The sequence below is a fragment of the Arvicola amphibius genome, chromosome 1 (assembly GCF_903992535.2).
Source record: "Arvicola amphibius chromosome 1, mArvAmp1.2, whole genome shotgun sequence".
Lineage (NCBI taxonomy): Eukaryota > Metazoa > Chordata > Mammalia > Rodentia > Cricetidae > Arvicola > Arvicola amphibius.
Genome location: NC_052047.1, coordinates 132,781,845 through 132,809,818, shown reverse-complemented (window position 1 = coordinate 132,809,818; position 27,974 = coordinate 132,781,845). Strand labels below are relative to the sequence as shown.

The following is a 27,974-nucleotide window of genomic DNA, read 5'->3' as shown; positions in this document are numbered from 1 at the left end:
AGCCATACAAAGCCTCAAAGAGTTTGCTTATGTGCACACTCTGATCTAGGATACCCAGCGCCCTGGACTATGAGAAAAAAACGTTAGCTGTTTGATCTTGAGTCTGTGCTGCTTTTGTTACAGCAGCCATGGATGGGACCAAGAACAGGTAACACCAAAAGCAATGACAGAAAGCCTGGACTCATACAAGGAAACCCCAACAGCAGCAGTCTAGGATGACTGGACACTGGCATCCGGAGGCCTGAAGACACAGGCTGGACCCAAGAGCAATTCCCTCAATGGCTGTGGCTCCATACTCTACTCTTGTTCCCCTTCCTACCTCCCTCATCTTCCCCAAATCACACAAGGTCAAATCACAGATCCATATGTATTTGTATGATAGGAAATTCACCAGGGCTTACCAAGAAGCATTAAAACACCACAGACAGTCTCCCAGTCACTTGTTCCCTCATTTATTCAAGCATGCACCGAGGCCCTGGCCAGGCCCAGGTCAATGCTGAGGCTGCAGTGGAGTTCTGAGTCCATTCCTGTACCTTCAGTTATCCAGAAAATGCACAGGTGACTCAGCACACTCTGCTTTCCTGACCTTCACATGCTGGCCGTTCCTCCCATCCTTCCCGCCCTGACACTGGTCCCATCTCCATCTTGGCCTCCCTCTGAAGAACAGCAGAGCCACCCCCTCTCTAGGACACACCAATTATGCCCACCATTTTCAAACACTGATAAGACCCGACCTCAAACAGCCCCTGTGCAGGGCTTTGAGCCTTATCCACATGCAGCATCCAAGGCCCTGAAGGTAGGCCAAGCCCACATAGGCAGGCCCCACTGCCCCCTATCCTATTGATGTCCCACGAGTCTAGAAAGCCAGATAAACCAGGAAATGCCTCTATCATTTCTAAAATAATTAGCAATCTACTGTATATTAACACCCCTATAATATTATAGACCTGGTCTATGTATAGTGATTCAGATAACTTATTCTCACGTTACTAATTGTCAGTAAGCCAGACAAAGATCTGTAACCACAAGATGAACCATGTGATCCAGGCTCCACATTCCACAGCAAGGGTCTGGGACCCCGTTAGGGCTAGAGAGATGGCCTGATGGTCCTTCTACTTGTGCAGAAGACTAGGATTTAATTCCTAACATCCACATGGCAGCTCACAACCAATTATAACTACAGTTCTAGGGAATCTGGTGCTCTGTTGGCTTCTTTGAGCTCCTGCACACATGTGGTACACATAGATTCAGGCAGACTCACACACATACATATAAACAAATAAGTAATATATATGTGTGCTTATTTATATATGTATATATAAATTCACACACATATACATATGTGTATATGTATACATACATATATATTTGTTTGTTTTTAAAGATAGGGTTTCTCTGTGTAGCCCTGGCTGTCTTAGAACTCGCTTTGTAGACCAGGCTGACCTAGAATTCAGAGATCCACCTGCCTCTGCCTCCCAAATGTGGGAATTAAAAGTGTTCACCAACACGCCCAAAATAAATAATTAAAAAAAAAAAGATAGCTAAGCCAGGCATGGTAGCCAATGCCTATCATCACAGCACTCAGGTGGTAGAGGAGTGAGGATCAGGAATTCAACATCAACTTCATCCGCACATCACGTTCAAGGCCAGTCTGGACTACGGGAGGCCCTGTCTCAAACATTGTTTGTTTGTTTTCAAAGAATGTTTGAAGTACCTCTGACACTTTGAGAAATAAACCTAAGTGGAAGACTACATCTGCACTAACAGCATTCCTTACCCAGCCATGCTGTGGACCCCTGAGCTGCTAATTACCCAGGCAAGTGGGAAAGGAAAGTAGGTTAGATCACAGAACAGCCCAGGAGAGAATGCCAAGGATGTAAACACAGCTACAGAACAGGCTAGGCAAGGTTCTGTTTCTTTTAGCCCAACCTGCAACATCCAACAGACTAGCCAAAATGGTGAGCTCTTGGATCACTGGAGTCTCAGTCTCAATACAACAGGTGGAGAGTAACTGGGGAGGACACTCAAGATCAGCCTCCCACCCACCCCAAGGCTGGGTGCACGTGTGCCCCCATACACGTGAACACACACATACACAGCACATGCATGCATGCCACACACACCAGCATACACAAAAAATATGTAAAAAATTTAAATAGCAACAAAAAAAAATCATTCCATGAGTGAAGAGCTTTTCTTGTTATGACATCACTGACATATTCTCTCCTACGTCCTCTACAGGGGACTGAATGTATACAGTGGACAATGGCTTCTACGATAGTCTACCACCAATCCGGTATTCAGCAGGCACACCAGGAGCTACTGAGCTGCCCCCTGGAAACCAACATCAGAAAACTAGGAAGTTTCCTAGGGAGGTAGGTCTGGTTGCTCCATCCTCTACTGAGAGCCCCACCTGTCATGTCTCCATAGCAACAAGGTATGATGTTTGACTAGTTGCACCACCATGTCTCCATGGCAACAAGGTTACATACAAGGAAGCAAAGGGTACCAGCGGGACCACATTTTTGTCTGCAAAGCCCCTAATAAACATGATCACTTCTCAACTGCTCAGTCTTTCTAGTTAGCCTCTTGCTGACTGTCAGGGAGATGCTCAATGCCACCAACCACAAGGCAGAGCCACAGGCTGGCCCAAGACACATAATGCTGTGTGAAGTACACAGAAGAAAGCCTGGCCAAAGATTCAAAGCTTACCAACGTCCCTGAGAAACAGCAACTGGCACAAGCAGGCCTTGTGTGAAGAGCAGAACCTGGCTAGGGTGATGACCAAAGTCAGCTTCAGAGAGAAGACAGGAGCATGAAAGAACCAAAGACTTCCAGGAAACTGTTTACGAGAAATCACCTACACGCGCAGCAAAGTCAGGATAAGGTAAGGGATAGGCAGCTCTGACACCAGCGGAAAAACATGATCCAAATCTCCATCCACTGTCAGCACTAACAGATGGACCTCATCAAAAGCCACAGAGTGGTTCTCAACCTGTGGGTCACGACCCCCACAGGGGTCGCATATCATATATCCTGCATATCAGATGTTTATATTATGACTCATAGAAGTAGCAAAATTACAGTTGTGAAGTATCAACAAAATAATGTTATGATTGGGGGAACTGTATCAAAGGGTCGCAGCGTTAGGAAGGCTGAGGACCACTGCTCTAGAGTGTGTTAAACTGAGTCCCCGTCGGTCTTTTCACTTCCTTTTTCAAAGTAAAGTTTCAGACATTTCCCTAACTCCTGAGGGTAAAATCTGGATTCCCTCAGCAGATTCATCTTAAGCAGCTTCTCTCGGGTAACAATCTTCTTCAGGCTTTGCCAGACACCCTTCCTAGAACTAACTTTACCCATCTGATCACAAATGACAAACAAACATGGTGACCCAAGACGGGCATTTGGCTCAGTAAAACCCCACCCTCCAAAGTCCAGTTTCTCTCTGTGCCAATGGACTCACCTGGACCAGGTGATTGCTTCTGTCTAGGATCAAACAGGCAACCAGTGCTGGCCATCTTTCTCCTTGGTAGCCTTTTACAGAAAGAACGGAAAGTTTCATAGGCACGCTAAGAAAGAAGGTCTGGGTTCTCAAGAGAGTTTTAGTAACTGTCTGCTGTGTATGTGGCTCTTCTGAGTTTCTCTGGCGCTGATGCCTCCTGGTCTGCTAGACTACTTTGTATTAGGAATAAAAGGCCTTTTAAGGAAAACATTAGGGTGTAAACAGAGATGAGAATGGATACAAGGCCGGTTTCCCCAGCCAGACTGGAAAAACAGGCTGAGCATGGTCACCTGCCTGGCTCCAGGAATTCTTAGGGGCTGCAAGGAAGCCACTTGGGATAGAAAGGCCTCCCGATGAGCACGGTAAACAGCCAATCCAGAAGCTGCAAGTCTCCAGTGAGAGCAAAAAGGAGGCAGCCTGTTCACCCTGAGGTAGATTCCTTTCCAAGCCCCACCAGCTATCAACACAGCCCGGCACACTGCCTCTCCCCCTCCCCCCCCCCCTCCCGTGAGCAGTGCCGCAGAAACCAGGCAAAGCAGCTCAGAACTGCTGACTCAAGGCAGAAACCCAGAGCACTGGGCCAGAAATAGCCATGAGAATCGACGGTGAGAGAGCATGTCTGCCGGCAGAGTGAGTGAATGAGCGTGTCAGCATGTGTGTCTGTGGTGTGTGTGTGTGTGTGTGTGTGTGTGTGTGTGTTACCAAGCCCTAAAAATATCACCTTCTTTACATAAAACATCCCAGAAGCTCAATCTGTAATTCTCTCCATGCCCCATGTCCTCATGGCTAGCTGCACTAGCACACAGCTGTCTGGAGATGCAGGAGATTTGCCTTCTCGAATACTTAGCTCCTTAGGGATTGATTTGTACACATGGAGACAATTGTCCTGTGACCTCAGGCTGACTTGAGTCTTGACCTATCTTGCTGACCTTACAGAGATGTTGGGAGAGACCCTGGGGCATAGACATGACTAACTATTGGTTTGCAGAGTCTCAGGAGTGCACGGCCACCATTGGCAGGGTCACCACGACTTCACCATCACCTGGATGCAGGCTTGGCCAGAGGAGACACTCCCCAGACATACGAGTGGATGAAGACAGATGAAAATGCAAGCCATAAGGCAGACTCGGACTCCCTAGCACATGGTTATCCCAGCAGTTCAGGCTGCCACTGTCTCCTGCCTGGACCATGATGACAGCCATGTGATCCTCAGACCTCTGGCCCCTTCCTTGCACCCACCCTCCCCTCCTACCAGAAATCACCCCAAATTTGATTCCATCTGAACTCTCCCTTGCTTGAAGAGAATAGATGGGTTTCCCTTTCTCAATGCCTTGGATCCCAGTGACCCGCCAGGCCCCGCTGCAAGTCTCCCGCCATTCTGGAACTAACTTGCAACTATGCCCCTGGCCTAGGTACCCTCAACTCATGCCTCTGAGGCTTCTCCCTGATCTGCTGCCTGGGTCTGAGGACTGCTCCACGCCCTCAGGGCCGGCACATGAGCTGACCTTTTTCTACTCTTTGCCATCACCAAGAACCTATCCACACTGCAAACCTCTCTGTGCTATTTGGCTCATATATATTCACTGATCACAGTAACCCCCATGAGGTGGTTGCTACTATCCTCATTGGAAACACAAGTAAACTAAGTAAACTACGGCTGAATAGTCAGGCCACAAGTCCAAAGTCACATAGCTCAGAAACAGGTCAAGTGTGACATGTCTCCCTACCTTTATACCCCCTCCCTATACCACATCACAGACTTGCAACTGGCCTAGCAAAAATGAAAATGAACTGAAGAGGGGGCTGGAGAGATGGCTCAGAGGTTAAGAGCACCGGCTGCCCTTTCCGAAGGTCCTGAGTTCAATTCCCGGCAGCCCCATGGTGGCTCACAACCATCTGTAATGGGGTCTGGTGCCCTCTTCTGGCCTGCAGGCATACACACAGACAGACTATTATATACATAATAAATATTTAAAAAAATAAATAAAAATTTAAAAAAAAAGAAAATGAACTGAAGAGACACCTCTGTTGATCTAACAGATTACTGAAACAAAGGACCCCTAAAGAAATGGGGTGTTCCCCAGGAGAAGGAAGGCTGCCAGGGGAGGGCGAACTTGCCTCCCAGAAAGAGATTTTACACAGTACTATTGACTAGTCACAACACCATCCAGGATGAGACTGAAGCCCAGACAGCGATGGGTCAGTGGTGGGCGAGACCACACCTTGGCAGGGACTGCCTATATATGCATGTTCTTCGCTTTCTATTTAAACTTTAATCTCATGTCAGGACCCCAAAGACAGATTTGAGATGGGGTAGAATGGCTCACTGGGTCTCTTGTCTCTCTTTCTAATGTGGCCACCCAGAGAGAGGAGGATGCTTTCTACTTGACCCCTTCTAGAGAATGAAGCAAGACCTCCTTTTGCACAGAGCCTCCAGATGAAACCAGTGAAACCAATTCAGGGTAGACCTACTCAGCAAATGCTAGGTACTTAGCAGCTCCCTGGCCATGTACAGACCTACTCAGCAAATGCTAGGTACTTAGCAGCTCCCTGGCCATGTACAGGGGACCAAGCAGGAGCCAGATAGCCTAGGTGGGATGCTTGTGCTTGTATCAGTGGGAGAAAGAGAACTATGCTATATGTTCATGCCCAGGAGGCTATGGAGCAGAGGATGTCAGGACAGGGCAATGGTTGGAACCTGGCTAACGGAACACTGGAGTAGACCTCAGTCTGGTCTGCAGGGTCTAGCCTACAGAGACCCTCATCCCCAACAATTCATCCCTTCCCCCTGGCATGACAGCATTGTGTAGCTGTGCTATGGTTCGTGTATGGTTCATCCCCACAAAGCCACACAGGAGTCTAATGCCCGAAGCCACGAGCTAATGGCATGAACAAAGTGAAAACGGAATGAGAGGTAAGGCCTTTGGGAGGTACTTAGGTTCAGATAATAGTGTGTGTGTGTGTGTGTGTGTGCGCGCGTGTGTGTGCGTGTGCGTGTGTGTGTGTATGTGTGTGTGCGTGTGCATGTGTGCGTGTGTGTGTGTATTCATTCATTCTCAATAATAAGTCTAGGTAGTTTTATAAGAGGGGCAGAGACCAGACAGACAAACAGGTTCCATGTCCCTTGCATGCAATGCTCTGTGGGAAAGCAGCAAGGGGGTGGAAGATCCGCTTCTTTTGAATCCTTTACACAGTATTTGGACAGTCAACCTCCCAAACGGTTAATAAAATACACGTCTCCTCTTTATACAGTTACCCTGCCTTGTGCATTTCATCATAATAACAACCAGCAACAAAACCTAACCAAGACTCTGCCTACAAAATTGAATTGCTGTTGTGGGGAGCTGGCGAAGGGCTGAGCGTGAAACTGTGCCGTGCAGTGACTGCTTCCCAGGGAACTCCGGTATCAGCTTAGGAGAGAAGCTAAGACGCCCCTGCTCTTCTCTTGCTCCAACAAAGCTCTTAGGTCTTGGAGAAGCTTTGGTAGAGGGATGGAAGCTATTTGGGCCATGTGGGAACAGTTTATCAGAAAGCTTGGCAAGCCCACAGGCTGTGCTTCAGGGCAGTGTTTCCCATGTCTGCTGCTCTCTGGGCCTCCTGCATTGACACCAAGAAATCAGCTTCTTCACTGAGAGAGCCAAGCTGCCTTCCCAGACTGCTATCTCTAGGCCTGTTCAGAAAGGCAGCCCTAGGTGTAGGTTTTCAAGACACCAATTCTTAAGAGATAGCTGTCCCTAGAAGGGACAGTGAGCGGTCAGGTCTGAGGTCAGGGAAGATGTTCAGTGGGGCCTAATTGCCAGCACACTAAGCTCTTGGCCTCAAGTTCTGCAAGGCTGGCTCAGGCGGTGCTAGCCCGAGCGAGGGCTTCCAACTTGCATTCCTGAGGATTCTGATGGTCAGGCTTCCAACCTAGCCTCAGTTTCTAGTGGCTTTACCAACAGCATGAAAGATGAGGGGAAAGCCTCAAGAGGTCAATGCTGGAGCAGACAAGAGCGTGGCCAGAAGTGTGACGTAACAATCGCCCATCATCTCTTTCCCAGGAGAAGCTTGTGGCTTTGGGAGGGTTTGCTCAGCAGAACACCAAGTCCTCTCTACATGGTTTTCCCTTCCTCTCTCTTCAGGGCGCATCTGTTCTGCACAAACATGTGGCCAAATGATTAGCAGTGGGCACAAGGGAGTGGGGAAGCTCCTGTAGAAAGCCATTTATCCCGGAGTGTGGGATTGTGACAGCATGCCCCCAGAAGCGGGAGGCTGCAGAAGGTGCCTGGCAGGCTTGCAAGAACAGCGCATCCACAGAGCAAAGGAGATGCACCTTTCCAGGCCCTGACATGGAGAACAAAGCCACAGATGTGAGGCCTGTGGCTGCCTGTGCATCATGAAGACACAGGAGGCAGCTGGCTCTAGCAGAAGACGCTACATGGAAAATGTAGAACAGGGCTACAAACCCCACGCTGTGGCCCAGGGAACCTCAGACTCTGGCCAGGCTGGGGAATCAAGACTTGCATTTCAGTGAGATGAAGGGCTAATTTGTGTATTGTTGAAACCAGAGTTGAGCCATTCAAAAGCCCATGCGATGGGGAAAGACGTGATTTACATGGACCTCTGAATCCGGGCCCTGGCCTTGTGTCTCTTGGAGACAAGAGGGATGGAGGACACACACAGGCGATGGATGGAAACACAGGTGGCCATATCTGGTGCAGCTGAGCCTTAGGGCACATCAGCCATCAGTCCTCGAGTGACTGCTGCCTTTTAAAAATGCAAATACGATCACATCACTGTCCTGCCCGGGGGCTTCTGGACACACTTAAAAGAAAGGCAAGGAAGACCAGGGCTGAAGCTGTGTGTAACAAAATATAGCAGCCTTGGATTAGAGCCCAAAGGATAAAATAAATACCCACGAGTCCACACTGACATTAATAAGTGATTGAATACATTAGGAAATGGGGGAGAAGAGAGTAACCTCTCGAACAAAAGGATTATAAATAACTTAGGCACCCTCCTCTCTTGACAGAAGGGAGCTCGGCTCGGCTCCCTACACTGCAGAGGGGGCTACACAGAATGACTTCTTTGCGGAAGCTATAGGATAGGCGAGGCAAGCCATTCAGCCAAGTAGCCAAGTCAGCTGACGCTGGGACCCACCATTTTACAAAAAACGATACCTTTAGGACAGAGAGTTGGCTGAACAGGCAAATGTGCCGACGGCATAAATCAAGCGACTGATTTTAATCCCTGGAACTCATGCGAAGGTAGAGAGAGAAAACCAGTGTCACAAAGCCGTCCTCTGACTTCCAAGGAAACACAGCTTTATTTTATAAAAATAAAAAAACAAGGGGCTGGAGAGATGGCTCAGAGGTTAAGAGCCAGAGGTCCTGAGTTCACTTCCCAGCAACCACACAGTGGCTCACAACCATCTGTAATGAGGTCCGGTGCCCTCTTCTGGCCTGCAGGCATACGTGCAGGTAGAACAATATATGTGTGTGTGTGTGTGTGTGTGTGTGTGTATAAACATAAATCTTTTAAATAATAAAAACAAAAGATTTATTTTTCTTTTTGTGTGAGTGTTTTGTCAGCATGCAAATGAACCGTGTGCATGCAATGCCAACAGAGGCCAGAGGAGGGCTGTGGGTGTCTTGGAACTAGACAGTTGTGCACCAGCATGTGGGTTGCTGGGGAACTCTGCAGAAGCAGCCAGTGCTCTTAACTGCTCAGCCATCTCTCCAGCCTCAGTTTAAGAAAAAAAAAATGAAAGAAAATGTTACTTCAACTCCTTCATCTTCTTCCTCCGAAACTCATGGCTACAGTCTAAGCGAAGAAAGATAGCGGCCAAGCTCCAGCTGATGGCGCTCTGACCAGAACCGCTCAAACTCTCAAGGTACCAAAACAGACAGGCCTGATAGCTGCCACAGCTAAGGGGCACCCGGGGAGACTGAAGGCAACAATGCTCTGAGTGGTCTCTGGGACCAAGAAAGGGTGTTAAAGAAAAACTACAGAACTCTGAATAAGGAAGCCCTCAGCTAACAAGACCACATCAATATGGGGTCAGTGACAGCCACCTTAGCACACTGCTGTTAGGATGTCAGCAGAGGGGATTATGGAGCTGGGTTAGCTAAAAGCAATGTCTCTTTATATGCTCTAGATTTTTCTGTAAATCAAAACTGTACTAAAAATAAAACTCTCATTACTAAAGGAATCAAAGAGAAAGACCCCAGTTATGGCCTGTGGTGGTAACCACCTGGCCCTGCCTGCTGAGACACAAGGCACTCCCCTTCCTGCCTACCCCCCCATTGGTGCAGGCTCCAGCCACTACAGCTCTGCTCTTTTGGTTGGGCTCCCTTGTCCTGCCTTCTCTGCTGCATGCAGACACTCCCCAGGCACCATCTATTTCTTCCCCAGTAACCTCAGCCCACACAGAATTAAACCTGCTGGGCTTTCATGTCCCAGGAGAACATCTTAATCGAAAGGCTCATTCTGTCTCCAGAGAACTCAAGGCTCCACAAGGACCAGGCAGCATGTGTCTTCTAGATTTATGTCCTGTCTCTGGCATGGTGCCTGGCCAAAGCAGCTCTAGTCCATGCCGCTGGCCCTCAAAGGCACAAATGAAGAAGACTTAACAAGTGCTGGAATGGAGTATCCAGAAAATAACCACTCCAAGGACCGGCACAGTCAGCTTAGCGCGACTTGGTGAGAGGCTTGGGAGCCTCATATGTGGAACTAGCAGGTAGCGCTCACAGATACCTACTGGACCCAGGAAGCAGAAGGCAAGCTCTACGACCTTTAGACTGTGCATCAGAGAGCAGTCACCCTAGGATAAACTTGACATAGTCACATAACCACCACCGCACCTGAGACGCAAGACAGGCTATGATCTTAGAGCCAAGACCTTCCAGCTCCCTCCTTGGCCACCACACTTGCCATTCCTCGTAGTTCTGCGTTTCCCACAGTCTCCTGTGGAAACCCACCCAGGGAACGTCCTCCCTCACAGGCTATCGGTTCTGCCTCTTGGAAGTCCCTGCCTGACACACTGTGCCCACTGCTACGGAAGAACTAGCTGCTTCGGGAAGACAAGCTTGAAGCCAAACAATTACAGACATGGCGTCAGTGCCTTGGGGGGCGCCATCCTAAACACAGCTCACCCCAGGGCAGGGGGAGAGACCATCAGCCCTGCTCTCTCTGGGCAGTAGCTGCAGAGGGGTTCCTGCAGATTACCTGTTTATGTTCTCGGCCAAGCATTGGCAGGAGGTCGTGGGGGCTTTGACTCCATGGCTAGCTGTGGCGGAAGATAAGACTTTAAGTTCTGAGGCCGGAAGAGCAAGACTTGCATGGGCAGCAGATGGGGAGGCACGGGGGAAACAATGGGACAATTATTCCAAATGGAACTCGGCTCATTAATGGCACATTCATCAGTCCTTTCTTACCCCACCCAACCCACCCACATTTGTGGAGTGGACTATTTAAAGACGTAGCAGTAGCATACTGTTCCCTGGGCTGCCACCACCACCACCACATATACACGGTTGGGGCCATAATCTCTAGTACTTTCTGGTTCCTTCCTCATTTGACTCCAGAGAAACTGGGGATTCATTTAATGTTCAAGTGTTAGGGACTTTTCTTGCCTGAGGTTTGCTTGAAGATTTTTATAGAGAGGGAATTCTAACATAAAGGGGCACACATTGACATCCTGAGTTGAAAACTAAAACACAATTCTGCAAGTTCTTCACAATTTGCCCCCAAATTTCAAGGGGGGGGGATGAAAAAGCTGTTGGATCACCCAGGAACCTGTGTGTGAGGCTATATCACTACGTCCCTGTCTAGTGCCAGGATTACAAAGGCAAGTAGCCTTCATGTGGTAGATGTCGCCCCCTACTGGATGGCCAGGGAACCTGCCAGTGTGCAGGGGGCTTCACAGGATGCACCTAGAACCACAAGCCCAAAGCCAAAAGCTTGGAGTCTAAGAGGGTCTAACTATCCCCCATTTGCAAAGGGCATGGCATCTACAGCCTGGGAAGCAGTTTTCAAATCAAGGGACCCTCCATCCTCTGCAGCTGGCAGCACTGCTGTCAGTGAGGAGCTGCCTGGCTGAGGGCCTCTCAGAGCCAGGCTGGAATTCATGACTCAGACAGGGCCTGAGACCCAGCCTGCAGTGGAGCTGGGGTTTGAGGGTTTGTAGTCTGCGGTGCAGGACACCTTCTTCTCTGGGGGACAAACAGCCATAGGAGCATGGGTTTCTGAGTCACCATGCCCTGCTCAGTGCCAGCCTTGTGGGCTCTGCCTCCAGATGAGACCTGGCCCTGAAAGACAGCAGCCACCGTGTGAGGTGCCCAACCCTCAGGCTCAGGTAAGGAAATTCTCACTCCCACTTAAAGATCTGTGGAGATTTAGTAGGCTCCCCAGAAGCAACCCCAGCTGTGCCCCTCCCTCCCTTCATGGCTCTGCCCACCCTCTTCCGTTCCCTTAAGAGGCCTTCCTCCTGAGCAGGCAGCTCCGTCCTTGGGGGGGGGGGCAGCAAGACCTCGCCCTCCAGTATCTAGCCCACTTCCTAACAGGCTCATATAAGCACCTCCATGCCTTACTGTGGCTGCACTTGTCCCGTCTCTCTACCCTGGGGAGATGGGCCATGAGCACTGGGAGTAAAGACAGCCGTGTTAACTAATGTCCCCAGAAAGAAGCCCCACCTATATACAGAGTCTACAAAACTGATCGGAACTTCAATAATTACGGAGGGTTAGACTATTTCAGGTCCAGAACCAAATTATGTTGAGCTCTCTTAGCCTCCTAAAAAGACATTCACTACCCACTTCTATGTGTGACCTAACATCCTTTGGACTGTGAGGTAAATAAATCTTGTTGGAATATACAAACAGACCCCCCAGCTTCCTTCCACCAATCGGGAGCTTAGATAGCATCCGGGGCCTATAACAGATTTCCCTAGTTTGCTGGGGAAAACTATCTATCTGATGTTTCCACCAATGTATTAGGAAAAGTCTTGATTTATGACTTCTTTGTTCTGTTACCATATAGAAACATCATGAGACTACATCCATGCTGAAACATGGAATTTGGGGTAACCTAAATAAACTGTCTCTTATTCCCTTTGATGTGAGAGCTGTGGTGTTTTATCTTGGTGTGTGTGTGTTTGCCATGGCACACATTGTGGACAATGTAGACAACTCAGATGGTCAGGCTTGACAGACAGTGTCACCCATCTCTTCAGCCCCAAGATCTGTGTTTCTACATTAATAGCACCCACATCTGCCCCGTGCTCCACAGTGACCCACTACCCAGCCTCGTTACCAACAGGAGGCATCAGCCGTCACACAGGTGAATGAGCCCACAATGCCCACTGGCTGTGGCAGAGTGTCAGGAATTCAGTCTGAGATGGACCACATTGCCAGTTCCTCAAGTGCCCCACAGAGGTCAGGAGAAATAAACAAGGGCCCAGAAAGTTATGGATCCCTGTAGGCTGGATGAGAGGTAAACCAGGCCTGGGGGAAACGCCTGTAACCCCAGTACTTGGGATGCAGAGGTCTAAGAATCATGAGGTCTAAGCCAACCTAGGCTACATAGTAAGACCTTGTCTCCAAACAAAACACAAAAGGAGGACTGCAAAGGAACAGAGCAAACGGCTGGGGGCTGTTTGTCTCCTCCAGGGAGTTTGGCTCTGGACAGCCTTTAGCATGCTTACAATCTGTAAAAAGTCAACTGCTGTTGGGCAGGGTGGTAAACAGCTTAAATTCCAGCGTTAGGGAAAGGCAGGAGGATCTCTGAGTGTGAGTCCAGGCTGGTCCACAAAAAGTTCTAGGACAGCCAGGGCTACATTGAGAGACTCCGTCTCAAAGAAAAACAAAAAAGCAAACTGCTAGTCTAAATTTTAGCTTTCTCGAGAGACTCCGCTGGCTGGGCTCCCTCCACTTCATGCATCCTAGGAAGATTTAATTTAATTAAAGGCACACTGAGAAAGGGGTGCTGCCTGCAATTCTGTTACTCTAAGGGTACTCTCTGTTGGATTAGGAGGGAAGTTACTGGAAGGGTAGGGAAGATGGCCTCAGATCTGTGGTTCTAGGACAGCTCACGGCCGAGGGTCTAAGAAGGATGTTCTTACATTATAACTAAAACTGTCCCCGCTAAGAATGTCATGGAGCATTTTCCAGGGTCACCCAGTACCAAGTTTCCCTCTGCTCAGTGGCCTGCACAACCCACTTGTCTTTAAGCCAGCCATATTCCCCAAGGGTCACCAGGCAGCACCCTCCTCTCTTCCCTCCGCTGGCCCCATCCTCTATAGCCACACCCTTCCTGGCCTGGCCAGTTCCCATTAGCTAAAGGCACCAAACAAATGACTCAACCACTCAATTAAGACTGGGGCTTCCCTCCCACTGAAGCTAGTTCTTGGCCGGTCCAGTGACTGAGACAGTCAGGCCCCAGCAGGGAAACCGTGTGACTCACTACCACATACGGGCACTGTGAGCCCCTTGCTTCTCTCTGTGTGCTCTTGGCACCCTACCCGCCGGAAGTCAGGACTATGAGATTTTTCCTATTCTCAGAGGCTCGGGACCCCTGATCACCTCTTCCCACTGAGTCACCTCCTTCTTCCGGATCAGTCCTTTCTGTCAGGCCACCCTTCCTCCTCTCAGAGCAGTACTCCTGGGGTATCCAAGGGTGCGTGCCTCTGGGTTTATCCCCTTGGGTTCACAGCTACTGGAACGACCCAACTCAAGCCTTACCTAAAACCCTCACAACTCAAGCCTTACCTAATACCACTCCCAGGCCCATCTCCACAGCTCCCTGCTCCACACAGCAGATAAGTCCCTTGAGTCTCCCAAGCAGTGCCTTTGCTTGTCTGGGCCCTGCATCTAGAAGGCCCTTGCACCTTCACATAGTCACCAAGCAATGAAGTTCTCACTTGAAGAGGAGACAGTGGCCACCAGGCCTTCTGAGCATCTGGTCCTGCTAGGTCAGGAACCCAGAGGAGGCAGGACATTCCACAAGCAGCAGGTCCTCCGCTTCCTCACCTGGCTTCCCAACCTCTCAGACCACTGCAAGTAGGACAAGTGTTCTACGTTCTGGGACTGGCAGATCAGACCATGGAATCCACAGGCAAGATGGATGCAACCCCAGGCAGTATGAACATCCACCATGTTCATTCGAGAAGCAGCCAGGCACAGGGCCTTCTGTGTACAGCACTCTGAGTGACAGCTCAAGTCACACACCTAGAGAGCCTTCCCTGGGTCTAGATCTCGGCCTTAAGTGCATGCCCTGCTCCCCTCCCTGCTTCCTGCACAGAACTTTGGCTGCCACAGCAGGGACAGGAAGGACGTAGGAGTTCCTGGTCAGCAGCCTTGGCCAGCTCCTGTCTCTGTTAGTCCCACATGACCAGCAGTGACCATCTTAAAGACATTATTCTCAGGAAGGCAAGGACTTCATAGCTGAGAGCCGCTGCCCAGGACCACTCCCAGCCTGTGCTGGGTCCCATGGGGTGCCTGCCAAATTCAGCACAAGAAGGGCAGAGCGAATTCAAAATGGACTCACGTCCTTCCACTGTCTCACGTCACCTCTGAGCAGTCCCGCTGTGCTCTGAAAACCAGTGAGTGGGCGGAGGTATGCAGAGTCCCTTCTGCTTGTAAATATCCATGACCCCTTCCTTCCTGTGTAAGGGATTCATTAGTATTTTCCAAACCGTAGTAGAGTAATAATGAAGCCAAATTCAGATTCGTGCAGGTGTTTATAAATTTTGGAAGGCAAAGAGAAATGCTACTTTTATTTAATTTTTTTTAATTAACTGACAACTAGAGAAGACCTAAACCACCATGATTTAGTAGGCAGAGAGGATTTTATCAAACTAGGTGTTGCTAAGCCCAGCTGGACAAGATCTTTGCCTGGCTAGGATCCACTGCCTACAGGTCGGTTTGCTGTCCCTGAACTGCTTCTTAGCCAAGGTCCCATGCAACGTTTGGTTCCTTTAGCGATTCAGCAGCAGTCAGTGTCCACCCACCCACAACAGAGAATTCAACCTGGAGTCTGGCATGCAGTCCCGCAGCCAGAGAGCCCAGCTATGGAGAGAGGCAGTCCACAACAGTTATCCTTTGATTCCCCGTTCAGGGCTTTTGAGTCCTTCTTGGCAGAGTTCCCACTGAAGAACTGATAGCAAATTTCATTTCAAAAATCAGCTGGGGCTGCCAAATGAAGCCCCTGTCCAAGGACAAAGACCAGAATAACTCCGGCTGTCACAAGAGGGTGATAACATTTCCCAAGGTGCAAGCTGAACACATCATGTCCTATTGTGCCAGATGGGCATCTTATCTCCCAGTTCACATCACCATCTGGAACACATTTAGCATGCAGCCCTTCCTTACAGGCGCTTGGCTCTTTTTTCATCCTCGAATCCCCAAGCGCACATGATCGCTCCCAGACCCGGGCAGGCCTTCCTGAAGGCTGAAGACTCAGCTCAGACTAAAAGTGGGGACTGAGCGACCCAAAGGAAATGGCTCTGAAATTGCTGCTGCGGTAAACACTGGACAGTCTGCCTGTGGCGTGATGGACGGAATGGGAACTGTGTGGGGCCGGGAGTGTGATTCTGAGCTGCGGCTTCTGGAAATATCCAAAGTCCAACTCAAAAGATACTGAGAAAGGCCACATATCCAGATATTTCCAGCCGCTAGTGAGAGCTACCAGGACATGGACACCAGTCCCCCAGGTGCGTGTGTGAACAGCCCCAACATGCTGAGCTGTGGATTTCAGAGAGAGGGAGGTAGGGCAGGGGAATGGCAGGTCAAATCCCCGCCCCCCACTTCCTTTTAACCACACCCCTTTGCAGAGCTAAGTTGAAGCCCAGGAGGAAGGGTGGTATCTTCAAGCTTGACCCAAACAGATCTTCAGCAGAAAGAAAATATTAACTGGGGGAAAAGTCATCAATAACAATCATGCGCAAACTACAGGAGAGACTTTGAGCCGTGCCAGAAGAAGTCTCTGAGTCTCACCTTGGTGGTGCCTATTCATGTGTGAAGTTTCCTTCTATGCCCCAGCAGCTGACACAGAAGACACCGATGAGATGCTGAGAACAAAGAGAGGCTGGTCTCCGATGTCAAAAGCATTGAGCACAAAGCCCAAGGGGACCAACCCAGATTGAAGTGGCTCACTAACCTCAAAACTGTTTGTTAGTATAAACTATTCAAAACAGTCGTTATTTGACAATTGCCAATATTATGGTATCTCGTGATCTCATGGTCACCAGCTGGGAGCTGGGAACACAAAGACTCTAAACAAACACACAAGCGGACCTCACCTACTGCAACAGGCAGAGAGCGTATGGACCCGAAAGTCAAAGGAGCTTTTAACGGAATTCTGTTCTTCAACTGGTAATGCCTTTTCTATATTAAAAAAATACTTCCTCCACTTTCTGATTCAGTTATTAACTGTCTGATTATTATTATCCTTGAATTCACAGAGTTCCTCCTGCCTCTGTCTTCCAAGTGCAGGGATTAAAGGCGTGCGCCACTACTGCCTGGCAACTGCCTGATTATTAAAGATTACCTTTGGGAGACAGGTGAATCCACTCAAAGACAAAAACATTGTATTGTGCAAACAGATAAGAACAAAATCACTACAAGATTTGGGAACAAAAGGAAAAAGGGAAGCAGGGATCCTGGGTTTCTGCCTAAGCTCCAGAGATGTCTGCAGACATTCTACCAGGGCCACCATGACTCCCCAATGCCAGATGCTTTTGACAGAAGTCAGGGGCAGCTTCAGCCACCAACTGCTGGCCCAGGAGTCTCCAGTCCTGAGTCGCTGTGACCAGGACAAGATTGTCTCCACCTAGTGTGTACCACATGTGGACCCCGGTACAGCAGCAGGGACATTCCTGGGGACAGAACCCTTCAGATTTCTAAGTAGAGACTTGGGTGGGGCAAGTCTGACTCCCACCGGCTCTTCTGATGCAACCTAAAGTCTGGCGTGAAGCAGGTAGGTGAGTAGTTTTCCAATGGTATCCAAGGACTCCTCAGGATCCACCTGGGTCCCAGACCGGGAAGAACACAGTCCACAGTCCAGCGATTTCTGGCGTGACCTTCATAGCCTGTTCTACTGCCTGCTAAGTGACAGGGCCAGAAGGCTTCACTTGGAAAACCATCCTGGCTTTTTATTTATTTATTATTTATTTATTTGGGAAAATATGGAACAAATGAGAACGCAAATGGCTGTGGGCAATCTAGTCATTTGTAAAATGTTCTAGAGGACTTGAGCCCAGGTTTCTGGGTCACTCAGAGATGTCAAAACCAAAACAGAACTGAAACCACAGGAGCAAGTGTGCTATCCGCACAGAGGACACAAAGAGGTCGCTTTCCTTTCATCTGAGGGATACCTCCGAGAGAGCAACAGCTCCCTTCCCATGAAGAGCACAAGAAACTTGAAGATTCCACACCAGAGCGTCAGCAAGGGATCCTGAGCGGGAGTTCTCTTCTCTTCCTCTCAGGAGGTTTACACAAGCTCCTACTCTGATTTTTGTTACTTCGTTGTTAAATCTTTGAGACAGCCTCACAGAGCAGGCAAGCATCCCTTGCAGGGGAGGCAAGGCTGACTTGTTCTGCCTCCCTAGTGCTGGGATCTCAGACATGAGCCACAGTGCCTGGCTCCATTTTCTTTAAATACCTTTTTTACTTTTCCCTAAATTGTTATTACATTTGCGTGTGTGTGTGTGTGTGTGTGTGTGTGTGCGCACATGCGTGCACATACTTCTGTAAGCAGATGCACATATATGGCATGGCATGAGTGTGGAAGTCTAAGGACAATTTGTAGGAGTCACACCTTTATTTACTGAGCCATCTTGCTGATCCTTTAAATAACTTTTTAAAGACATTTTTAAAATTTGACTTGAATTGGAGAGGTGACTGACAGCTAAGAGTACTTGCTGCTTTTGCAAAGGACTTAATTTTAGTTCCCAGCATCCATATCAGGTGGCTAACAACCTATAATCCCAGCTCTGGGGGATCCAAAACTTTCTTCTGGTCTCTGAGGGAACCTGCACACATGTGGCACACACATGCATACACATAATATTTTTTTAAATTAAAAATCTAAAATAGTTGTGAGTTAAAAGGAACTTTTTTTTTCAGCTGAGCATGGTGGTGCACACCTTTAATCCCAGCACTCAGGAGGCAGAGACAGTTAGATCTCTGAGCTTAAGGAAAGCCTGGTCTAAATCAATAGTTCCAAGATAGCCAGGGCTACATAGTAAGATCTTGTCCCAAAAACAAAAAAACACTTTTAAAAAAGTTTTTTATTTTAAATTCTGTTGTTTAGCAATCTCCTCAAAGATAAAACAATTGTGACTGGGATGTTCTACAGCCGTGGTTCTCACCCTTCCTAACACAGTTCCTCATGTTGTGCTGACCCCAACCGTAAAGTTATTTTTGTTCGCCTTTATAACTGTAATTTCTCTACAGGTACGAATAATAATATAAATATTTGATATGCAGGATATCTGATATGTGACCCCTAAGGACGGGTTATTTAACTCCCAACGGGATCACAACCCAGAGGTTGAGAACTGTCATTCTAAAGGCAGATGAAACATTCCATCCTGCAGGGAAGCGCCTTAAAACTCAGGAAGTAAATGACTCAAAAGCTTCAGAAGCCCCTGAAACTGGCCAAAATCACTAGGCTCCTCGGTCCTCTAGAACCTACAGCAGTAAGGACGGCTGAAAGAGGCTCAGAAGAGAGGTTCTCCAACCCGCTGAGAAGCCTGCAGGCTGTGCAGTGTACGCCAGGGTCCCAGCTTTCATGAGCTGCCACCTGCACTGGGGTGGGCTTTGGTGACACTGCTGTCTTTGAGTCATTTCTGATCCTGTAGCCCCTCACCCATACTCCTGAAAGTAACCCCAGTAAAACTCTGTGATTCATCAGTTTGGACTCTGGTCGTATCCTTACTTTGGTCTGTCACTGGTACTCTGAGGACAGTAAAAGTTTGCTCGCATCTCTCCACAAATATTATCACCCAAGTTGGACAAGCAGCAAGCCTTGCTTCTGCAGGAAGGCAAGCCACGCCTCCATCCCACATCTTCCTTTATCTTCTTCCTACTCCAAGCAGGAAGGGGAAGACAGTCACTTTTGAGGTTCAAGTCACTACCGCACCCTCCAGGATATGCTTCTTAGTCACTCCAACAGGTGGGCAGGGGTGAGTCCATTTGCTGCTTGCCATTCACAAGCAATGGTCTATGAAATTCACAGATATGAGTCAGCCAACACCAAACCACTTGGGTGGGGTGAGGGATAGGCTCTAGGTTCCCGAGAGCCTCTGGGAAGACTTTGATCAGTCAATCTATCAAAATGCAACCTTCAGTGTGTGTGTGTGTTCCTATTTAAAAGCATCCTAGGTCACACTCTGATTTACTAGCACCCTCCTCACACAATGGCATTAACTCCTGCCAGACAGAGCAAAGTTTCAGTGACCCCCATATTTTCTTCACTGGGCACATTCAGGCTCCTCTGAACTCTAACGTTGTACGTAAGGGTTATTCCCAACATCAAGATCACCAACAAAAGCACCAAAGGTTTCCAGTGCACCATGAAAAGGTCAGATGTTCACAGCACGAGAGCGGAAATGTCGAGGAAGCATAGCGTCACTGCATCTTCCAGCTGAGAACGCTCATGTTAAGTGACAAGCCATGTTTTCATTGCTCTGGATGCATCTGCAAAGGACTCGGGAGGAGCCATGAAAATTGACTCTGGGGTTATCAGCAAGTCTCATAGAAGAATCAAATTCACAAAAATGGTCTGAATAATGAGAATTGCCTGTATTTTATGACAATACAATTCTAATCACCTTGGGTGACCAAAGTGAAACCAGCCAACGGCAGTTCCAAAAGGGACGGCCTCATTCCCACCAACCTAGTGATACCCTCCTGCACAAATGTTCCGGCTCCCGCTGGCTTCTCTTTAGTTGAATGCTTCCCTGATTTTGGCTCCTGCCTCAGTCTTAGCTGTCCTTCCTCTGGGAGGCAAAGTCGGGAAGCTGGCCTAGTCCTCAGTACTAAGAGCATCTCTGCTGGCCTCCCTTCTCATTCTGCATTCTGTGGTCACTCCTGGGTAATGATGTAGGTGACATCTGCCAGGAATGAGGTTAGGAGGATGGCTGAGCAGCCCAATGCACCTGCCTCAACATGGCTGCTGTATGGCCTGAGTCAGTGCATCTGTGAGATGCAGCCAGAAGAGCACTCCATCATCCATGGGCCCTGTGAGGATCCACAGATCCACTCAAGATGGTGCGCACAGTCATCCTACTGTGTCCCAGGACAACTGTTCCAAAGGATGGTCCCAGGGTAGAGAGAGGGGACCTCAGAAGGGCAGATGATACCCCCAGCTGGACTTCAGTCCTCCTGTATGCCGTCTAGCCATGTCCTTGTTTACCTTCTGACCTCGGTGGTCCCATATCCCCCTTGTCCCAACTGTAAGACAGAAACACCAACGGAGTAAGGCAAACCCCTTTCCTGGCTTCTCAAGGGAGGTAATCCCACTCATGGCTAGAGGATGCTGAGTCTTCCTAGAACTCTGGGGGTCAGAAAGTTGGAGCATCACTGAGACAAAGAAGCATAGGAGGGGTAAGGAGGTGACCTGTTACTCACAGGCACCTTCCATACACCACTTGAGTTAAATTATATGTAAGAACCTCAGCTGAGTCCCATGAAGAGGAGAACATTGAAATCCCTGGCTGGTGCTCACCTGCCAGGGTATCTCTGGTTCTGGACTATGGTTTCCTGTCATCTCCCTCTGCTCCTGTTTTTCCTACCCCAGGCAGACTCCCCCATGAAAGGGCTTCTCTACTGCTGCCAGCTGCCTGCCCATCACCAGTAACCTGAGAGAAGTAGCCAGGGAAGGGTCAGAGCAAACATGACACAGGTCAGGAAGCAAGGAGCGTCCCTGTCCTCTCCTCTAATCTATGATCAAGTCCCAGCACACCCCTCCCCCATTCCAGAACAGGGGCTGCAGTTCCAAGAGTCATGAAGACCAGTTCTTCCCTTGGAAGAACCTCAGACTAGTAGGGGGAGACAGACTTAGATGCAGGGAACTTACAGACTTCTAGTGAGGGCAGTGACACAGAGGGCAGTGGCAGCTGAGTTTAAAGGAGAAAGAGACCCGAGGCACATGCTCCAGGATGCAAAGTCCCTTTTCTGTCCTGCTCACCTAGGCTACCCCAGTGCTGCGCAGGATCTGGCAGAACCCAGTGGCTTTTCTGACATAAGTATCAGTTAAAATGTGTACACAGAGACTGCACGTTAGCTTCTCGGCCGCCCTGACCCAAATAATCACACAGGAAAAAAACTATATTAATTACAACACTGGCCAATACCTTAGGCATATTCCTAGCTGGTTCTTATATCTTAAATTAACCAATTTCTATTAATCTATGTATCACCATGAGGCTGTGGCCTACTGGTAAGGTTCCGGCATCTGTCTCCTTCAGCAGCTACATGGCATCTTTTTGACTCTTCCTACTCTCTCTATGTATCTCTGTTTGAATTTCCTGCCTGGCTTTATTCTGCCCTGCCATAGGCTGAAGCAGCTTTTTTATTAACCAATGGTAATAGAACATATTCACAGCATACAAAATGTGTACAGATGGAGACTATGAATATAAACGAAGATGTGTACAGCCAGAGACTATGTCAGTTAATATTCTTATCTTGGCAGGATCTAGAACCACAGAGGAGACAAGTCTGTGGGCAGGTCTAGGAGGGACTTTCTAGATGGGTTAAGTGAGAAGGGAAGGCCAACCCTAACCGTGGGTGGTCCTGTGCCATTAGAGGAAGTGGCGGAGTGCTGGAGTCCATCCCTCTCTGCTTCCTGCCTATGGGCCCTAAGTAGCCAGATGCTGTACAGTCCTGTGACTGTGCCTTCTGTGCCATGATGGATGGACCCTCAAACTGTGAGCCAAAACAAATCCTCTGCCCCGCAAGTTGCTTTTGTTGGGCATTTGTCATGGCAACAATAAAAGTAACTAATCCAGAGACCCAAGTGTTGATGTGAATGTGCACTGTGTAATTATATTGTGTAATTATTTATATAGACGTGTGTGTGTGTGTGTGTGTGTGTGTGTGTGTTATATAACAGATGCATGTGTTAGCCCAGTCTCAAGGCTGCTGCAAACCAAATCTTGTCTAAATGCCAAGGCTGCAGGAAAAGGGGAGGTGAAGCTGAATCCAGGCCAAGTAGGGGGTAGCAAAGAACTGGGGTGTGAAGGGCAAGGAAGACGGAAGGACTGTAGGAGGCAACAGGATAGAAGACAGAGCCGAGAGTCCAGGTCTCTGTGCCGGGCAAAGGCCCAAGAACCTGGCTCCTCTTCCCACGCCCTGCTGACTCCTCTGTTCTCTGATCATTGCTCAAAGACAGAAGAAAACAAGCAGCTGGACAAGCTGATGACCCAGCAGCCAGCAGGTAGCCAGCTCCCTAAACCAGGCCCTGAAACAGCAATACACTCTCTGGAGGGCTTCCAGTGTCCTTTCAGAGTATAACTAAGGCCCGATGAAGCTAAGCCCTGGCACAACCTACTGTGCTTAGAACAGGTAGACAGACACTGTGAGAAACGAGTGTGGGGAGGGAGAACGCATGGGGCCTGGGCCCAGGCAGCCCCAGCCACGTTTCTACTGTACCTCTGGACTGTCAGATGTGCAGCGACTGAGCTGGCGTTGTCACCACAATGGGACAAGTCGGCTAAGGGTGGGTGTCCCAGGTCTGCAGGAGCAGCTGGCTGGATGACATGATCGGTTCCAGGGGAGCTACGGAGAAGGAAAAAAAAAAAGAGTCAAGAAACTCAGGAAGTTCCCAGGAGATGCAGATGTATTTTAACATCTGGCCCTGGGCAGGGCTCACACTCCCTCTCTGTAACAGGAAGGAGATATCTGTGCTTCATATAGATAGTCCAAAGATATGCTGGTCCAGGAAGAGTGCTCTATCCATGGCTAAGCACAAGCAAGTACAGAAACCTGTAGGAGGAGGTTAGCATTTACAGATTCCACACACAGTAGTCAAGCAGCCCCTTTGGGGTTTTGTTTTTATTACCGCTTAGAAATAAAGGCACAGGCAGGTTGAGTAACTCCAGCCTGACCTCAGCAGCCACCTTCATCACCACACCTGGCTGGGCCCCCAAGATGGAGGAGTAAGAGAAAGGCAAGCAGCCCCCAGTGCAAGGCCATTCCTATCTTTGAAAACCATGATTAGGAAGGAGTTTGACATTCTGCCGAACAGGAAAAGGTCACTGTAACTAGAGCATAGACAAAGTGAAGGCTGTGGAGGGGAGAAAGGGACAGGAGGTAGGTCACAAGATCAGGTGGAGAAACTAGGACTTGGTCATAAGCCAAAGGATTAACCTGAAGCTTCTAACTGGTCAGGCACCAATTAGGGCCCCTGGCATGTGAGTGAGAGAGTGGGTGGGCCCAGGAAACTTCCTAAAACTACATCTAAATACCAGTGGGTAGGTCCATATGAATGCCCATGCATTACTATTCTCTGTGGGTCCTACCTACCATTCCAATTCCTCTGGGGCAGCCACTGGAGCCCCATGGCTACACATAGGGGCCAGGAAGGTCATACAAGAAAAGAGGGGGAAAGGAGCCAGCTGGAAGGGGGAGGAATGGCCAGGATAGGTCTTTGGTGGATTACAACTTGGAGACTCCGAAATTATGGACTCAACTTTCTAAATATCACAAAGTCAGAGGAGAAAAACAGCCCTGGAGTTTTGGCAGCACACAGAGCACATCATAAAAGATTCAGCTTCTTTCAACACATCATGGTCTTTCCAAGATACTATTTTAGGAGATGATAAAGGCTGGGAGTAAGGAGACGGTGGTCACAGTAGCAAAAGCAACCGAAGGTGACCAAAATGTCCAACAGTGGGGAACGGTTCATCAGATTAAGGCACAGCCACAGAACAGATTCATTTGCAACGGTTTAAGAATATTGATAGAGCTTGAGGCATCTAGGTGAAAATATTTTCATGATTAACTGAAAACCGGAAAAGTAAACAATGGGCCACATAATCAAGCCTCGTGTGGCTGTGTGCAGCAATGAAGCAAACAGCAACAATGGGCCAGAAAGCAAGGTAAAACCTACGCCAAGGTGTTAACAGCATAATTCTTTGGCTCAAGCTAAGCATTTTTCTTCATAGATTTGGTATCTATTTTCTAATTCTTTAAAAGATAATTTAATTATATTCTAATTTACTGTGTGTGTGTGTGTGTGTGCATGTGTATGTGCAGGTGGTGGTCAGAACACAACTTCCAATATGGGTCTTGGGAAATGAACTCAGGTTCCCGGGCTTAGCAGCTGATACCATTTGCGGCTAAGCCATCCCATGAGCTCCGTTTTCTGGTTCTATGCTGAATGAATACCACTAGTATAGTCAACATAAACAAGAAAATATATTTAAGAGAGATTTTAGGTGTCAGGGAATAACTTGGCTCCCTGTCCTAGTGACTGCTTTGTGACACAGGCAACACCACTTCCAAGCTCTCGCCATCCCTGTGAAGACTTGCCCACCTCATTCTGAGGCAGAAACACTCATTCATTAGGCATCGCCCGAGAAAAATGAAGGCACAAGAAAGAAGTTTCCAAAAACATACATCCACCCACCCAGAGGATGGAATGGCACTTTTCAAAGATCACTGACACTTCTCTAAGTTTTCTGAACAGAAATAGTTTCTGGGTGACAGTTTGACTAATATCCTGATCAGTTATGACGTTAGTGTGCAAGCATGAATACATTCAGAAACTGTCGATGATGTCAGGAGGGCTGGCTTCCAGAGCAGCCCCACCTTGGGATGTCTGCCAGGTGACTGCTTGGGACTTTAGCGTTTCCATATGTAAGAGTGAAGGCCTGGGCTGCACTGTAACTGTGGGGTTCCTTGCTCCAGTCAAGCCCCTTACTCTGCTAACTAACTTACCTTCCTCCTCCTGCTGCTTACATAGCTCTCTGCATTGACAGACTACAGGCTGGAGCGTTAATAAGCTTCCAGTAATGGTCTGGCAACCTCTTGTATAAAAAACAAAATTACGATTTGATACACATGTATGTGCATCTCGAGTAAGCTGAACTAATTGCTAAATATCTGTGCTTACACAGAGGTGTACATATATCAAATTCACACTATACCATCAGCTTGGAGACCTTCCTGATTTCTGGGCAGTTAGAACTTCTTATGAAACATTTCTTCAGGGGCTGAAGAGATGGCTCAGTGGTTCAGCACACCGGCTGCTCTTGCAGCCCATCACAAATGTGGTACACATGCATGCATGCAGACAGAACACTCACACACATAAAAGTTAAATCTATAAGAATTTCTTCAGCAGATCTCTGTGAGTTCAAGGCTAACCTGGACTATACAGTGAGTTCCAGAAGAGTCAGGGCTACATAAGGAGATCCTGTTTCAAAAACTATTTTAAAAAATTTATTTTTTTTTTTAAAAAAAGCCCTACATTTCTTCACAGATCTACTGACCGAAATGATAAAAGCTTTCTAAATTCTGCTAGTGGGTAATGCTGAATCTAGAATGACTGAAACATTTTTCAGGGGGCAAATTTTGGTTAGAGATTTCAACCACCAGCTGCTACCACCAGCTGCTGGGCCCCAGCCCTGCAAACCTAGGCAGTAGAGGTTGAGTGGTAGCTGGCATGTGTGAGGCGCTTGTGCCAACAAGTGCTTTTCCACGAGGCTGTGCATCACCACGACAGACCGAGGCAGCAAGGGCCCTCCCTTCAACAGGAAGGTATTGTGAGACAGTTTACTCTTTTGGGGGCTCGCCACCCAGATTCCAAATAAATCACAGATGGAGGCTAATTCATAGTTACAAATGCCTGGCCTTAGCTTGGCTTGTTTCTTGCCAGCTTTTCTTACCTTAAATTATCTCAACTGCCTTTTGCCTCTGGGCTTCTTTCCTTCTTTCCCCATGGCTGGCTGGGTGACGGGTGGCTGGCCCCTGACATCTTCCTCTCTTTGTTCTCTGGCTCCTCTTTCTCTCTCCTCCCAGAGTTTTCCTTCTATTTATTCTCTCTGCCTCCTAGTCCCGCCTATCTTTGCTGCCGTCTGGCTACTGGGCATTCAGTAATTAAGTAATTAAGTAGGACCATCAGGTGTTTTAGACAGGCAAAGAGCCACAGTTTCGCAGAGTTAAACAAATGCGGCATAAACAAAAGTCACACACCTGAAATTAACATTCCAATAATATCCCCAACAGGAAGGTGTCCACGTGCTAGTGCGAAAGGGCCAACTGACACCTCAGGCTCCACACACTTAGTACATCCGTGTCCCATCAGCATCCTGTGGGCACCTGAGTGAACAGCATGCAATCACACACTGCAAGCTGGTAGGCTAATCCTGAGTAAGGTGAATTAAACGCCCAAGGAATAGTTTCTCAGGTGTGGTATCTGAGTGCGTCAGGGCTATGTAGCAGATGCCATGAGACTGATGGCCTAGAAACTACTGTTCTGCATCTCTCGACATTCTGGAGGCTGGGATTTCGTAATCAAAGCCAGCAGGTCTGCGGGCTGCTGGGAGTCCTCTTCTGGTGGAAGGGCACGAGGAGCTTTCTCTGGTTCCCTGCACAGAACACGAGTCCCATCCATGAAAGCTCACCCTCACGCCTAGCCATCTCCCCAAGTCCTCACCTCCTAACATCTCCACTTAAGCCTTCAAGTTGGTTCTAGCTAGTTTTATGTCAACTTGACACAAGCTAGAGAAGGAGTCTCAATCATTAAAAAAAAAAAAAAAAAAAAACGCCTCCATAAGATAAGACAGTAGGCAAGCCTGTAGGGCTTTTCTTAATCAGTGATTGATGTAGGAGGGCTCAGACCTTTATAGATGGGGCCACCCCTGGGCTGATGGTCCTGTGTTGACAAAAACAAACAAAAACAGAACACATGGAGCAAGCCAATAAGCAGCACCACCCCACAGCCTCTGCACCAGCTCCTTCCTCCAGGTTCCCTCCCGGTTTGAGCTCCTGTCATGGCTTCCCTCAAAGGACTATGACTTCAGATATGTAAGTCACATTAACCTTTTCCTCCCAAGTTGCTTTTGGACATGGTGTTTCATCAAAGCAATGGTAACAATTACTAAAACAAGGTCTAAGCCTATGAATTTGGGAGGACACTGTTAGACCCTAACAAGGGGTACCCGATGAACAAGCTGTCACAGAAACCCAGGATTCTTCCAGGCCAAAAGGATCTGGTGAGGATCTTGGAACACTCTAGGAGCAGCTGAAACAAGGAAAGGGCATCAGTGGTCCAGCCTGTGCAAAGAGCCTTGCAAATTAAAGACGGTTCCTCAGGCTGGAGCGCAGCTCCGTGTCAGGTTCCATCCTCAGCACCATACAACAAAATGAAAGTTACCTCCCCGTCTCCCTTACTGTTTGGTTCTAAAACCACTGGCTTTCCTTCCCCTTCCTCTGGTGGACAAGAGTATGGAGGAGCGAGGGCAAGCGTAGCAATGGCATAGGGA

At 48.5% G+C, this 27,974-nt stretch overlaps 1 protein-coding gene across 1 annotated transcript in view; it reads right to left on the bottom strand.

Annotated features, from left to right (window-relative positions):
- The window catches only part of Tacc2 (transforming acidic coiled-coil containing protein 2), a 194,192-nt gene that overhangs the window by 71,024 nt on the left and 95,194 nt on the right, over positions 1–27,974 (bottom strand). Inside the window, exons 8-9 of the mRNA XM_042054163.1 lie at positions 23,138–23,262; positions 10,709–10,844 (exon numbers count right to left, since the gene is read on the bottom strand). Of these exons, the coding sequence (XP_041910097.1) occupies positions 10,709–10,844; positions 23,138–23,262 (261 nt within the window). The remainder of the gene's footprint in view (positions 1–10,708; positions 10,845–23,137; positions 23,263–27,974) is intronic.